This window comes from Carcharodon carcharias, chromosome 4 (assembly GCF_017639515.1).
Source record: "Carcharodon carcharias isolate sCarCar2 chromosome 4, sCarCar2.pri, whole genome shotgun sequence".
NCBI lineage: Eukaryota > Metazoa > Chordata > Chondrichthyes > Lamniformes > Lamnidae > Carcharodon > Carcharodon carcharias.
In genome coordinates, this window is record NC_054470.1 from 188,801,433 (window position 1) to 188,816,600 (window position 15,168).

General features: G+C 41.7%; 1 protein-coding gene across 5 annotated transcripts in view; it reads right to left on the bottom strand.

The window, feature by feature from the left end:
- Positions 1–15,168, bottom strand: part of htt (huntingtin) — a 232,343-nt gene that overhangs the window by 18,367 nt on the left and 198,808 nt on the right. For all 5 annotated transcript variants that reach the window (XR_005942751.1, XM_041185572.1, XM_041185571.1 and 2 more), the window contains 10 exons: positions 14,735–14,861; positions 14,390–14,493; positions 10,534–10,688; positions 10,063–10,202; positions 9,475–9,557; positions 8,831–8,961; positions 6,329–6,458; positions 3,983–4,138; positions 2,823–3,013; positions 674–788 (listed from right to left, as the gene is read on the bottom strand). Coding sequence is in view for 4 of the 5 variants with exons in the window: in XM_041185572.1 (XP_041041506.1) it covers positions 674–788; positions 2,823–3,013; positions 3,983–4,138; positions 6,329–6,458; positions 8,831–8,961; positions 9,475–9,557; positions 10,063–10,202; positions 10,534–10,688; positions 14,390–14,493; positions 14,735–14,861 (1,332 nt within the window). In the remaining variant the exon portion in view is untranslated. The remainder of the gene's footprint in view (positions 1–673; positions 789–2,822; positions 3,014–3,982; positions 4,139–6,328; positions 6,459–8,830; positions 8,962–9,474; positions 9,558–10,062; positions 10,203–10,533; positions 10,689–14,389; positions 14,494–14,734; positions 14,862–15,168) is intronic.

A 15,168-nucleotide genomic window follows, 5' to 3' on the forward strand; every position in this document is an offset into this window, starting at 1 on the left:
CCTTTTAGTTCTGATATCATCCTTGTAACTTTTTTGCATTAACACAGCAAAATCTGGAAATATTCAGCAGGTCTGGCAGCAATTGTCAGGATAGAAAAAAAATGACATTTCAGGTCATGACCTTCTATCAGATGACCTTTCAGGGATTCCGTACAAACTAATTGATAAGAGATTGATTGCTGTGATTAGTCAACAACTCCATTCTCTTTGCATCATGCAGGTATATTGCGAACTAGATGGACCTTGGCATCGGTCTTTTTCCAATAGTCACCTCTAAGATCAAAAAAATGCAAAGGTGAATGTGCTTTCTGATGAAAAGTCATCAACCTGAAATATCATCTCTATTCCTCTCTCCACAGATGCTGGCTGACCTGGGTATTTCTAGCATTTTGTTTTTATTTCAGATTTCCAGTATCCACAGTATTTTGCTTTTGGACTAATGCGTTTTTGCACCTTCTCCAATGCCTCTATATCATTTTTTATAATATTGGGACCAAATGCACTCAACACTCCAAAGCGTGGTCTAACCAAGGTTCTGTACTAGTTTAACATAACTTTTCTACTTTTCAATTCTCTCTCTCTCTCCTTAGAAATGAACCCCCAGGCTAGGTTCATATATTTGATGGCTTTTTTAAGTTGCATTTCTACTTTTAGTGATACAAGTAAACAATACCTGAATGATGCCTGCAGTAAATTCATGGCCCACATCGAGCGGGTAGTTTTCAATCAGGTAAAAGGCTGTTGCACACATTACCAATACATGTTGTTGGTTGTGGATGTTGACACAGCTGCAGAGTGATAAAACAATTGATCAGTAACATAGCACGCGATCAGGTGCTCTGTTTCCAACAGCATACATGTCCTTTTACATGTAACATTGGATTCTTTACAACCATATGATATTCTTTCCTTCTCTATAACACTTGCATTGATGTTGCTTGGAAATGAGTTATGTGCACTGAGCTGTGAAAAACAAGTGATGGAATAAAGATGGATTTTTGTCTGTTTCCAAAATTTAGTTTTATCCTGACATTGACGTTATATTAGTCTGCAGTTATTGTTGACATCATCTATGACTTGTGAGAGTAGTGGCTGACAATAATTGAGGCAATAAATTAATAGCAGTGTACACAGACTGTGTACTATATGAGTTTTTAAAAAGTCCAGAATTTTCAGTCACTGCTAACATAATAGCTTTTTATTACAGATTTATTTAATGAACTGAATTTAAATTCCCCGGCTGCTGCAGTAGGATTTGAATTAGGAATCATTCATCCAGTTCTCTGCATTACCAGTCCAGTGACGTGCCCATTACTGTTATGGTTTCTGTGGCTGAAAGGCATAAAACAAAAACAAGAGTGCCACTTAGTAAATAACTTGTGACACAGCACGTGGTTAAGTGCAGCATCCTTGGGAGGAACAGGTGAGTGTCAAGCTATGATTCCTAAAGCGCCCCACCACTGAAATTTTGGTTTGTCTCATTTCTGGATTTGGTACAAATTGGTTGATCAGAGGTTAATTGCGGCAATTATAGTCAACAACTCTGATCATCTTGAATCATGCAGCTACCAGAACGGTGAATGCCAAACTAGATGGATCTTGGTCTTCTCTTGTCTATCAATTCCAATGTTCACCTCAAACTTCACAATATCCCTTTATTCCCCCCCTCTGGTTTTCCCCTCCTTTTCCTTGACACTCATGGGATGGGACTGGAAGCACATGGGCAGATTTATTATGTTACATTGTCAAGGCTATTATTTTTGAATGGACTGCAAGCTTTCAATAGTTTGATTGCGGAACCCCTTTAGGGAATAACAAGATTGCTAAACGAAGATTACGTAATGTGGTATGCAAGTATACTTTGGAAATATGTAGCTTGATGCCCCCTTTCCTATCCATGTCTCTCTTTAGCACTCTTTTTTAATTCTTTTATTTCTCCCATGGCAGGCATTCTTATGGAATAAGATCATTGTTTTTCTTGGCAAAGACGTTCTTTGTGAATTCTGGTAAGGGGAGTGGGAATGATGGTGTAATGATTTATGGCTAAGGAAGCTTCAGTTCGCAAGATCTTAGGAAATTTTAAGGCACACTGGCTCAATTTGAGAGATTTTTATGGCTTTATTGCCTCATTGATTATTTTCAATGTACTGTCCTGAAATAGTTAACATAGTTAAATCAGTCAGATTTTTGAGATATAATTTTTCTTTTTCAATGTTATTTATTCATTTATACATGATTTTTAATGAATTAGCAATGTACCTGCAATGAATTTCCAAAGGGACAATACATTTGAAATGAATTGGAGCCTAAGTGAATGTGCTTTCCAAAATAGGAAGATTAATAAAGCAAAAGAGAGAGAATACTGATCCCACTTAGGATGTCAAGCAGCATCTGTGGAGACAATGTACCATGGAGTGCTGAATGTTCTTTTCTATTTTTGGGTTCAGATTTAGAGCATCTGGGCTTTGTTTTGTTTATTGTTAGGAATTTCTAATTTTTTTTTGACAAATACACATAAATTTCCCAAAATAAGAAAAAAAAATGATGAGGCCACGACATTAGGGTCACAGCTTGAAAGTATTTTGAGAGAGTACATTTTCTACCAAAGGGAAGCACCAGAGTGTGAACGTAAATCAATATTTATCTCAATAGTGAAGGTGAAGTTCAGTCACTTCATTTCTAAAATACAGAGAACTCTGTTGGAACGCCCATGTATTTCGATCATTCTTAACCTCACTACCTGCTTTCTGAGGGACTCTCCTTAAAGATCTATAATCAAGGCGCACACAAACCATCCAAAAATATCAGGATAAATCCCATACTGTGCAATTCCACGCAAGTTGGCCAGCAGATAAACGCTAATGGTTGGAATGAGCTGCTTCGCTGTCTCATCCAATAGGTCACACTCCAGGATGTACAGGATTCCATGCAGTGCTCCTATTCGGGATGGCATGTGGGTACTCCGCATTGTGGTTTCCAACAGACGACTTATTGGCTCCGCGATGGCCTTATCCTATAAGACAGCAGCATAGGCAATAACAAATTAATCCCAACAAAAACATGAAGCTTCTGGACCAAAGCTCTTGCATTTATACACAAACAGATTTTTTTTTTAAAAACAGAACTGTGTAGATTTTACAGCTGAGAAATAGGCCATTCAGCTAACTGATGGTGTTTATGTTCAAGCCTACCCCATCATCAAACCCAACTGGCATATCCTTCTATTCCTTTCTCTCCCACGTACATATTGAGCTTCACTTTAAATACATCTGTTATTTGACTCGGCTACTGCATGTGGCAGCAAATTCCAAATTCAAACCACTCTCCTGCATTCCCTTTTGGATTTATTAGTGGCTATCCTATATGTTATAACTGTGCAAAGGTGAATGGGCAAAGTCATATAGAACCACTGCACTCTGCCTGGTGTTAACAGTCTAAATCTCTAATGGGAGAATGATGCCATTTATTTCTTGTAGAGGCAACCAGAGCATTAAATATGGATTCACCTCAGTCCTTCAAATGGAAGGAGTTTCTGAAAAGCAAGGACATGTCCAGTCAATCAATAACAGATAGCTGTAATGATTGATGCCAGTTGCTGTAATATCAAGTCACAAGAAGTTCTCAGACTAATTTCCTAAACTGATCCAAGGTGCCTTCCTTCTGTTTCTTTGTCCCTCCCAGGACAATGGACTGATGGGCCATGTAGGCTGTACCATGTTTGGACAAGACTGGCTTGCTGGACTGTTCGGGTGTTTCCCAAAGCATCCACTAATGGATATATGTGGAGATGTATATAGACACAGTGAGGATGAAAAATAGTACATTACAGCTGAAATCCTAAGGGAAACTGCTATCACTGCTCAGAGATTTTTCATTACAAACTGTTTGAAACAGGACAGCAATGGGGTTTCCAACAGATTTCAGCAAGCTTCCAGCTTTCCCAAGCGTCGACAAAGCATTTTTTCCCCCCATTTCGCCTTACCATGCCCAGAACAGCTGCTGCTTTGCAGATAGCAGGGACCAGATACTGATTTAGAATCTCATCTTCAGCTGGATGAATTTTCTGAAGTTCCGTCAAAGTGCTGTACATCATCTCAAACTGGGTCCTCTCGGTAAATAAATCTGAAACTGCCAAAAGCTGCAATAGAAACACAGATTTCATGGACTTTGGGAGAAACCTTTCCAACCGGAGCCTAATTCTCACCTACCATTCTAAGTTTGTACAGTTTACAGCAGGTCAAACAGGTAAGACCAAGACTTGCAGTGGAATCTCATTAGAGAAATATAAAATAGAAACTCCAAATGCCCACATATTCCCTACTAATGGGTGGAAGGAAAAAGTGAGGGGGAAGGTTTGGGAAAAGGAAGGGGAAGAAAGGAGGTAGAGAAGAGTTTAACAGATGAAAAAGACAAGGTTTTTTTTAAAATTGGAACTGGGTACGTGCTGAAAACAAGCGAATGCCAACAAGCGGACACACAGATACAGTGTATGTGGGAAGTGGGAAGCTTGCTGGAGAAGTTGCATGAACTCCATTACAGGAAGTATGGAAAACAGCTTGCATTTATGTAGCACCTTTAATGTAGCAAGACACCCCAAGATGCTTCACAGGAGCTTTATCAAGCAAAATTTGATACTGAGCCACATGAGATATTAGGACAAATGACCAAAAGCTTTGTCAAAGATAATAAAAACGGGAAATACTCAGTAGTTCAGGCAGCATCTGCAGGGAGAAAAGTGTTAAAAGTTCAGGTCAGATAGGACACAGTGTTGCTGAAATAGAGACTCTTTTAAAAGGGAATAAGGCAGTTTACTTGAAAAGAGATATTGAAAGTTAAACCTTGGATTAAAATACTCACGTCCAGAAAATTTGTGCAGATTTATCTGACTGTTACTGGACTTTAACATTCTATGACTAATTTTAAAAATTGCATGCTAACTGTAAGAATCGCTGAAATGAGAAAGCAAACTCTTCTTCATTATTTCTGCTTTCCTTGCCCACCAGCCACTGAACCTCATCACTCCATCCCACTCTGACTTGCATTTATCCTGGTTGCAACAGCTGAAGCCTTGCTCAATTGATTAAGCCATGAATTAACCCAGCACACCAGGAGTCTTGATGCCCGTGCTGTCTCTTCTCTTGGATACTGTAATGTGAGTGAAAAACCATGTTTGCACTTCATAAATACAGTATCTTAACACCTGAGATGAATAGAATCATAGAATGGTTACAGCACAGAAGGCAGCTATACAGCCTATTGAGTCCGTTTCAGCTCCCTGTAAGAGAAATTCACCCAGTCCTACTCCACCACCCTTCCTCGTAGCCCTGAAAATTTTGTCTCTTCAGATGATTAGTTAACCCCCTCTTGAAAGCCACAATTGCATCAGCCTCCACTGCTCTCAGGTGGTAAAATTTAAACGACAAACAATGCTTGGCAGTTAATTGTCAGTTGCCATCACTGGTGCATTTTCCATGACAACGCCTCTACCAGAGTCCACTTGCCAACCATTATATTGGTAATTTTGCGAAGCGTCCTGAAGAATGCAAGACGAAAAGCTTAGGCATGTCTCTTTTTTTTCAGCAATACTCAAGTTCTGTATTATCAAACAATTACTTGTAGACCGACATTTATAGACATCATCCCTTTAACATTGTAAAATAGACTGACAAGCCCTAGTTTCTTGGCTTTGCAACAGTTTAACTGAGAACAGCTCACAGATTCAGCCCTTCAGTGGCTGAGTAACTGCATAGCATCAAAATGAAGGCGTCAGCTGTGGCTAAGCAGGTAGCACTCTCGCCTCGGAGTCAGAAGGTTGTGGATTCAAGCCCCACTCACAGCACACACTGACATTCTCAGTGCGGTACCGAGGGAGTGCTGCACTGTCGGAGGTGCCACCTTTTAAAATGAGATATTAAACTGAGGACTCAGCTGCTCTCAGATAGAAGGAAAATGGCATAAGAGCAGTGGAGTTCTCACAGAGTCGTTCTTCACTGAAATGATGAAAACAGATCATCAGGCCATTATCACATTGCTGTTTGGGGGAAGCTTGCTGTACACAAATTGGCTGCCACATTTCCGACATTACAACAGTGGCTACAGTTCAAAAGCACTTTGTTGTCTTTAAAGTTGCTGTATCAAAGCAAGTTCTTTCTTTCTCAGCACAGGATGGTAGGTCAGAAAGATGGGACAAGCTGGCTTTTTCTAATCAGCACAGTTAGCCCCAGTGGCTCTACAAAGTGTAGGCAGAGGGTAAAGAGAAGAAGAATTCCCGCTCATTATCTAGTGCGGCAGAAAAGCTGCCCCTTGCACAGTCAGATCCAACACTTACCGATCTTACCACCTCGCTGACCAGGACAACGGGGGTTTTCTTGCCAGTGTTTGTGGGAAGGACCCACTGACTATAGAGTTCCAACAGGAATTGAGAACATGAATGAATGTCAACCCCAGCTCGGTGCTTCCTGGAAATGAAGTGCGGTAAATATTAAAGGCTATTCAAACATGCTAGAAATGAAATTTCTGCAAACGAAGATGCATGATAACCTGTGAGCATACCTGCACTACCTTCATAGGTCAGCTTAGCTGAGTGGACAGCACTCTCACCTCTCAGGCGGTTGTGTATCTAATCGACATTCCAGTGCAGTACTGAGAGTGCTGCATTGCAAATGTGCTTTAAGTATCATGTGAAAGCAGGATACTGCCCCATTTGCTCAGGAGAACACTGGAGGCTGGAGGTGGATGGTGGAGCTCATCCAAAGCTCTGCTACCCGTATCCTCAGTCACATCAAGATTTCTATACACATTGCCCATGGGCTCGCTGACCTACACTGGTTTCCAGTCCGCCAACTCCTCAGTTTTAAACTTCTGTTCAACTTCGAAACTCTCCATGGTCTCACCCCTCCCTACCTCTAACCTCCTCCAGGACTACAACCTCCCAAGATATCTGCACTCCTCCAATTACTGGTATCTTGTGCATCTCTAATTTTAATTGCCCACCATTGGCAGTCATGCCTTCAAATATTTAGCCCCTAAGCTCTGCTCTGGAATACTCTTCCTAAACCTCCAAGCCTCTTTACCCCTCTCATCCCTTTAAGGGGATCCTTAAAACCGATTTTTGACATTTTTGGCCATCTGTCCTAACATCTCCTCCTGTGGCTGATTACAATCCTGTGAAGTGCATTATGGCATTTTACTACTAAAGGGTGCTTCATAAATGCAAGCTGTTGTGGTAGAATTCAGGGACAGCAAAAGCAAATCAGTTGAAGGGCTTTCTCTATCTGACCAATCCTGAGGTTTCCTGCACCCATGGTAACAGATGGATGCAGCCAGGGCACATTTTGCACATGTATTGGGAGCCAAATTCTCACTGCATGATTTTTTTTGTTAATCCACCACCGTATGGCACATGCAGCATGTGGTGGTGGCACTGAGCCATTCAAATCAGAAGATGTTAGGTTGATGCTGAACCAGCTAATTTTAGCAGCAGCAGGGAACGTTGTGATTGGCCTTATTGTGTCTGGGCTCAGCAAGCCTGTGCATGAGAATCGTGAGTCACTTATCTGAAAGTCAGAATTTGGCCATGCTCACCACTCAAGCAGTGGGAGACCAGAACAGAGCTGATCCTATGTAGCACACTCAGTAATCCAATAACTGATGGGTTCACAGTACTCCAGGGCACTGCTGATTGAACCTGGGAGAGGATGATCTACTGGGAGGATGAGATTTTTCCTACTTGACTTCAGATAACCTGAAAACCAACACCAAGTGCTCTGTATTACCTGGCTACTCAGGGCCTTGAACATATACGTCAAATTTCCTCTTAACCTTCTCCGCTTTAAGGAGAACAATCCCAGGTTCTCCAGTCTCCTTATATTCCTTACCCCTGGAACATTCTAATAAAGCTTTTCTGCATGTTCTCCAAACTCTTGACATCCTTCCTAAAACATGCCCAGAACTGGACACAACACTCCACATGGGGTCTAACCAGTGTTTTATAAAGATTTAGCATAATTTTCTTGATTTCTACTCTATTCCTCTATTAACAAAACCAATGGACCCATATATTATTATAACTGCCTTTCCAACTTGTCCTGCCACTTTTCAAGATTTGGATGCATACACTGCTCAGGTGTCTCTGTTCCTGCAGTCCTTTTACAATTGTACCATTTATTTTATGTTGTCTCTCCTCATTCTTCCTACCAAAATGTATCACTTCACACTTCTGCCTTAAATTTCACCTGTGTTCACCCATTTCACCAGTCTCTGTCCTCCTCAAGTCTGTTACAACATTTCCAAGTTTTGTATCATCTGAAAACGAGTTTCCTGGTTTATCTCTCTCCTCTTTTTATTTTAAAGAGGAGTTTAACATCTGTAATCCTCCAGACCTCTGGCACTACTCCCATCCCCAATGAGAATTGGGCTTCTCTGGGCTTAGGGAATTGAGTTCCTAAATAGAGCAAGTGCACATTCAATATCAAGCAAACACAAGTCTGTACCTGTGAATTTTTCAGTAGTTTGGTTTGGACACTCAACGATGGCAATGGGATTGTGTGTCAGGGTGTCTGACAGGCCAAAATAAAAGATTTGCTGCACTTATTAGAGCACATATTTACCATCTCTGCAATCCCAGCTCTCCATTTCTCCCTCTGAAGAGTTTGCCTGTATTCTGTGCACATTTGGATAATAGGACAGCTGTGCTGACCCTTTTGCTAAAGCTGTGCAAAGGTGGCTCAGCGAGCCTGACTGTCTGATATAATAGGCTTAGCAAGACTGACTTGTCTAACACAATGACAAGAATTGATGCATTACTTGTCAGTGGCAATTCTAGACTGACCTGGAATTAATTGGAGAGGTTGGAGGTGAGGATGGAGCAGGCACATCACTTTCATCTTCTTCATCTTCATCCCACTCCTCTTCTCTCAAAGGGGTTATGTTGTTACCCAGCCAAACAGAATGAATGGAGACCTGCACACAGTGGACAAACATCTCATTGAATTCAACATCAAGTCTGAAGAGCATCATTTACCAAGTATTAGCATGCTTCCCTCAATTATTTCTTTTTTTTCTGGAAGTCCTAAGATGTGCTGTGATAAAGCAGCAACCCTCCACACCTGTTTCCACTCTACACTCATAAGCCTAGGCAATCAGTGTCAATGGTGGGCCTTACAGCGGAACTGCAAACCCCATATAAATCCATCGAGAAGTCAGTGGTTAAATGCATTACTGAGCCTCGATTTGATTCTTGGTTCTTGCTAAATTGGATAATCACGGTTGGTACAACAGAGCTAGTCAACAAAAGAAGGGTTTGGAAACTGCAGAGTTGCTGCACCACATCATGACTCAGCAACCTCTTTCCTGCCATCTGTGAACAAGCATGTATACAAATAAAGCGTAGGAACAGAGTAGTGCTCAAGCTGCAAAATTCTCCATTGCAAAATAACATGCGAACACCAAAATTCAAATGCACTCTTACTATACCTGCCCCAGTTTATAATCCATGTTCCCCATTTCCCGTTCTGTGTTTATCTGCAGTAAAAGTTTTTCATGGCTTATCAAGACACCTAGGTTTAATAAAGTAAAAAAAAAACACGATAAGTTGAGTAAAAATAGTTTCAGTAAACCATGTATTTCTACAATTAATTAAAATAGAAAGTTAAAGCCAAGTTTGATAAATTTTAACCCTCTCTATTTACTTTAGACAAATGTTGGGAAGCATTCCAACATATATTTCATTGCTGAGTACAACATAGTACTGTTTAAAAAAAACTGAGCATTACAATGTAGTCCAGCTGCTCATCTCCCTCAGGCGCTCTCACTTGCAACTCAATGCATTTCAGAAAAATCTGATTGCATGTTCTTGGTCCAACAGCACAGAATATACATTGGAGATGATTCCTTCCTGTGCCTCCCACTTCCCAACCACTGTCCTTGGCTGAACAAAAACGCCACTTAAAAGGTACTTTGGAACTGATCTGAAACTACCACAGACAAGTTAAGGAGGTCAACAGAGATTCAACAAACCAACAATGGCTGAATGGCAGGTTGAAAGTTACTAACGCAACATACCAGATGTTGAATGGGAGAGGGGTGGAACAGGATCCCATGCCTGATAAGCGTAATGGGATGCTATGTTGTCCCTTTTTGATACCATTGCTTGGATTTCTCGCTCCACTATTCCTCGAATGACACTAAGTTTTCTTCCGAACCTGTGAACCGGATTATCAAAAGTGTCAGCTCAGCCATCAAATGTGCATCATCGAGAAAATAACAGCAGGTGCAACAAGTATTAGTTCTAAAACCCTGCCAAAGTTCAAGTAGTCAGGCAAGAAAGATGCCGAACTCTTCAAAGTGTAAGATTCATGGCCTGCTACTTGTGTTTGAAAATAATCCTGGGAAACACCTTGGAAAGTTTTGCTACATTAAAAGCACTATCTAAATCCAAGTTGTTGCTAAGACAGACATTTTACAGCTAAAAAATAATTGGTAGGTTACTTCTGTCATGTCCATAGCTGGATAAGTACATGATGTATAACTCACCTTGTGTCCAGAGCCTTCAGAGCTTTATTACGGGGTTGATGCTCAAGACTGCTGGTGGCTGGATTCCCTGCCACTGGAATTGACATAGCACTTAGCACCAAGGACGTTATCGCTTGCACTGCAAGAATATTAATCTGGGTCCTCTCCGTATCCTCCTTAATAAAAACATGAAGAGGGTGCTGTTACACAATAGTTTGGATTTCACGAGAGCACAAAACAGACATCCAAATGATGAAAATATTAGCAAAGATGTGAACATGCCCAGCTGCTCACAGGAACAGGAGGAAGCCATTCAGCCCCTCAAGTGTGTTTCACCAATCAATTGGATCATTGCTAATTTGTATCTAAGCTGCATCAACCCACCTTGGCTTCATAAACCTCAAAACCCTTGCCTGGAAACATCCACTAATCTTATTTGAAATTTTCAATTGACCCCCAGCCTCGACAGCTTTTTTGGGGAGGAAAGAGTTCTGGATTTCCACTGCCATTTATGTGAAGCAGCATTTCCTGACATCAACCCTAAATAGCCTAGCTCTAATTTAGATTTTGGCAACTCTTGCTGAGTGTTCCATCAGAGGAAACAGTTAATCTCTACCTATCCCACCAACTCCTTTCATCATCTTTAAACACCTCACAGTCTTCTGTGCTCAAAGTAAAGCAGGCATAATCTAAGCAACAATCATACGAACATACGAATTAGGGGCAGGAGTAGGCCACTCAGCCCCTCGAGCCTGCTCCATCAGTCAATAAGATCATGGCTGATCTGAATGTAACCTGAACCCCACATTCCTGCCTATCTCCAATAACCTTTCACCCCCTTGTTAATCAAGAATCTATCGAGCTCTGCCTTAAAATTATTCAAAGCCTCTGCTTCCACTGCCTTTTGAGGAAAAGAGTTCCAAAGACTCTCAAGCCTCAGAGAAAAACATTTCTCCTTATCTGTGTCTTAAAATAGCCAACTCTTATTTTTAAACAGTGACCCCTAGTTCGAGATTCTCCCATAAGAGGAAACATCCTCTCCAAACCCACTCTGTCAAAGCCCCTCAGGGTCCTTATATTAAGTCACCTCTTACTCTTCTAAATTCCAATGGATACAAGCCTAACCTGTCCAACCTTTCCTCATAAGACAACCCGCCCATCCTTGGTATTAGTCTAGTAAACCTTCTCTGAACTGCTTCTAATACATTTATATCTTTCTTTAAATAAGGAGACCAGTACTGTACGTAATACTCCAGACGTGATCTCACCAATGCCCAGCACAACTGAAGCATAAACTCCCTACTTTTATAATCAATTCCCCTCACAATAAATTATAATATTGGCTTTCCTAATTACCTGTTGTACCTGCATGCTAACCTTTTGTAATCCAGGCACTAGGACACCCAGATCCCTCTGCATCTCAGAGCTCTGCAATCTCTCACCATTTAAATAATAATCTTTTTTATTCTTCCTGCCAAAATGAACAGTTTCACATTTGCCCACGTTATACTCCATTTTACCAGACCTTTGCCCACTCACTTAACCTATGTCACTTTGTAGCCTCCTTACGTGCTCTTCAAATTTACTTTCCTACCTATCTTTATCGTCAGCAAATTTAGCCACCGTTCCTTCGGTCCCTTCATCCAAGTCATTTACATAATTTGTAAAAAGTTGAGGCCGCAGCACTGATCCCTGTGACACACCACTCATCACCTCTCGCCAGCCAGAAAAAAACTCAATTCTCTGCTTCCTGTTAGCTAGCCAATCTTCTATCCATGCCAATACATTTCCCCCCATACCATGAACTTTTACTTTCTACAATAACCTTTGATGTAGCACTTTATCAAATACCTTCTGGAAATCTAAGTACAGAACATATACTGGTTCCCCTTTATCCACAGCACTTGACTCCTTCAGAGAACTCCAATAAATTGGTTAAACATGATTTCCCTTTCACAAAACCAAGTTGACTGCCTGATTGCCTTGAATTTTTCTAGATGCCCTGCTATAACATCTTTAGTACTATCTTCTAACATTTTCCCTATGACAGATGTTAGGTTAATTGGCCTATAATTTCCTGCTTTCTGTCTCTCTCCCTTTTTTGAATAAAGGAGTTATATTAGCTATTTTCCAATCTAATGGAACCTTCCCCAAATCTAGGGAATTTTGGAAAATTAAAACCAGTGCATCAAATATCTCACTAGCCTCTTCTTTCACGGCCAGCATGGACACGATGGGCCGAAGGGCCTATTTCTGTGCTGTATAACTCTATGACCCAACAGTGAAGACAATCGGACCTGGGGATTTGTCAGCTGGCAGACCCAACAATTCGCTCAATACCACATGCCTAATAATTGTAACTTTCCCAAGTTCCTCCATCTCTTCCAGTTCCTGAATTACAGCTGCTTCTGGGATGTTACTTTTATTCTCTATACTGAAGACCGAAGCAAAATAACTGTTTAATTCGTCCGCCATCTCCCTACTTTCCATAATCAGGGCTACAGGAACAGTGCAGCTACTAATCGAGACTGCTATAAATGCAGATAGACCTCAGTCTGACAAGCACTGAGACTTGGTGGCAATGAGGCCGAATGGCAATCCGGAGCAGGAATCCCAGCAGGTTTTCCTCTCCGTGACCTAGCGGAGGCATTTAGATCAATTGCAGCACCATCATTGCTATCCATGGCTGAGGGTTAACCAACTCAGGATGATCTTCCTGCTGTGCTACACGCTGTCTTTAACAAATGGACCACGTGAAACCTGTTATGAATGCGGAACTTTACAAGACAGTTAGGTTTTAAAACGTCTCCTTCCATTTAAGGTCAAACGGAATGTTCTGGATTGGGGTTGGGTGGTGGGGAAGAATGATGATCATACTAAACCTCTGCCCGAGGTCAGTCTGACTGATAGGCTGTTGGGCAGCTAATACTCTAGAGAAGGCCTCAGAAACGGGACTTGGGGGGGGAACTGTCCAATCCCTGATCCAGGGGGCAGCAGTATGATCAGATCCTAGGTCAGGGTCAGATTCCAAGGCAGGTCCAACTGCGAGTGGGGGGGGGGGGGGGGGCAGCAATCGTAGGGAAGGAGGTAAGTTTGGCATGTTAAGAGGAAGCACTCCTGCTCCCTTGGCTCACAAGCAGTGCGGTAAAGGCATTTAGCTTATCCCTGAAGCTGCTATTGCCTCCTTTGAGCTGCCATATTTCCTAACAGCTGGGAAACCAGTTTGGACAGGGTTCAATGAGAGGCTCCCACCTCATTGTAATACTTAAATGGTCAATCTGCTTCTTAGAACTGGCTGCCCATTCCCTGTCCTGCCTCCATTAAACCCAGAAGTGGTATGTTGGAGTTGAGCTGGCGCTGTTCGAGATTTTTTTTTAAATTTACATCTCACCTGACCCTCAACCAGCCAGTTTTGAGAGCCAAAAATGACCCGTTCTGACTCACCCTCCTTTTAAGTATGCCCCCTTAGTGGGAGTGCAAAATATGTGAATTTACCAATATCAATGAGAAATTGAAAAGGTTTTTCTAGATATCAGGATATATGAGGATAGTGCAGGAAAATAACTGATCTTCTACCTCAGTGCCATGATCTAATTGAATGGCAGCGCAGGCTTGAGGGGCCGGATGACCTACTCCTGCTCTGATTTCCTATGTTCCTACGTAACCCAGTCTCCCTCTGATTTTCACCAAGCGTCTGACCTCCATGCATCCAGAGACATGGCCGAGATTAGAAAGCCAGAAGTGCCGGAGAATGAGCAAAAGAATGGGGGAACTGAACCCAAGATACCCTGTTCAGTGCAGCACCAACTCCTTCATTCCCAAAACGTGAATTCTCCATAACTCTATGCCTCTAATTTCCACATCCACTTGGTTGTACCTCTTGTGGAACTTCCTCTTCCTGGTCCATCGCTAGTGGTTGAGTCACAAGCACACCAAGAAGGGTTGCCCAGGTTTCCTCAAACTGAGTGCGGCTTGTCCATCCTGAAACAGAAGAAACCAGTTGTACTGCAGGTGTTTCTGACTTTAAAGCAGGCTACATTTTATTTTATCTCGATCAATGCTTACAAAATTTGGCACAAGAGCACAACAAAAGCCACAGCCCAATGGTACATTAATAAAGTAAGTCACTTCTCATGAACTTCTATGAAATTAGGAGTCTAAATGAACAGCAGGCAGTAAAATCCAGGCGAGATCAATTTTCTCCTAAGTTTTTGCCACTTACCAAGGACGTTTATCCTATAGATGAACTCTTTGAAGACCTCTTTTTCCTGAAGAAACTCGACTGGGATTTCAGGAAGTGTTGTACGGAATTCACCCCCGGCTTGTGGTGACCATCCCAACTTCCACACCTGAGGAAAGTTGATTGTGAGTTAATCGAGAGGGAATAATCTTTGCATGTCACAAACTTCATTATGTGCAAATTCAAAATTGCTTATTTGATCTGTAAATCTTGACCCAGATTAAATGATGTTCAAGATGTGAGAAACACAGACCCTTCCTTTGCAGTTTCACAAGCAATTAGATCAATGATCATTTTTTGTTGCTTGTTGGACTAACCCCCAACGTCATCCTGGTCCATTTAAATATTGAAGAAGGCTGGCGGAAAGCGAAATCACCTGTCCACCCGCCGACCTGTCAATGGCCAACTGAGGCCAC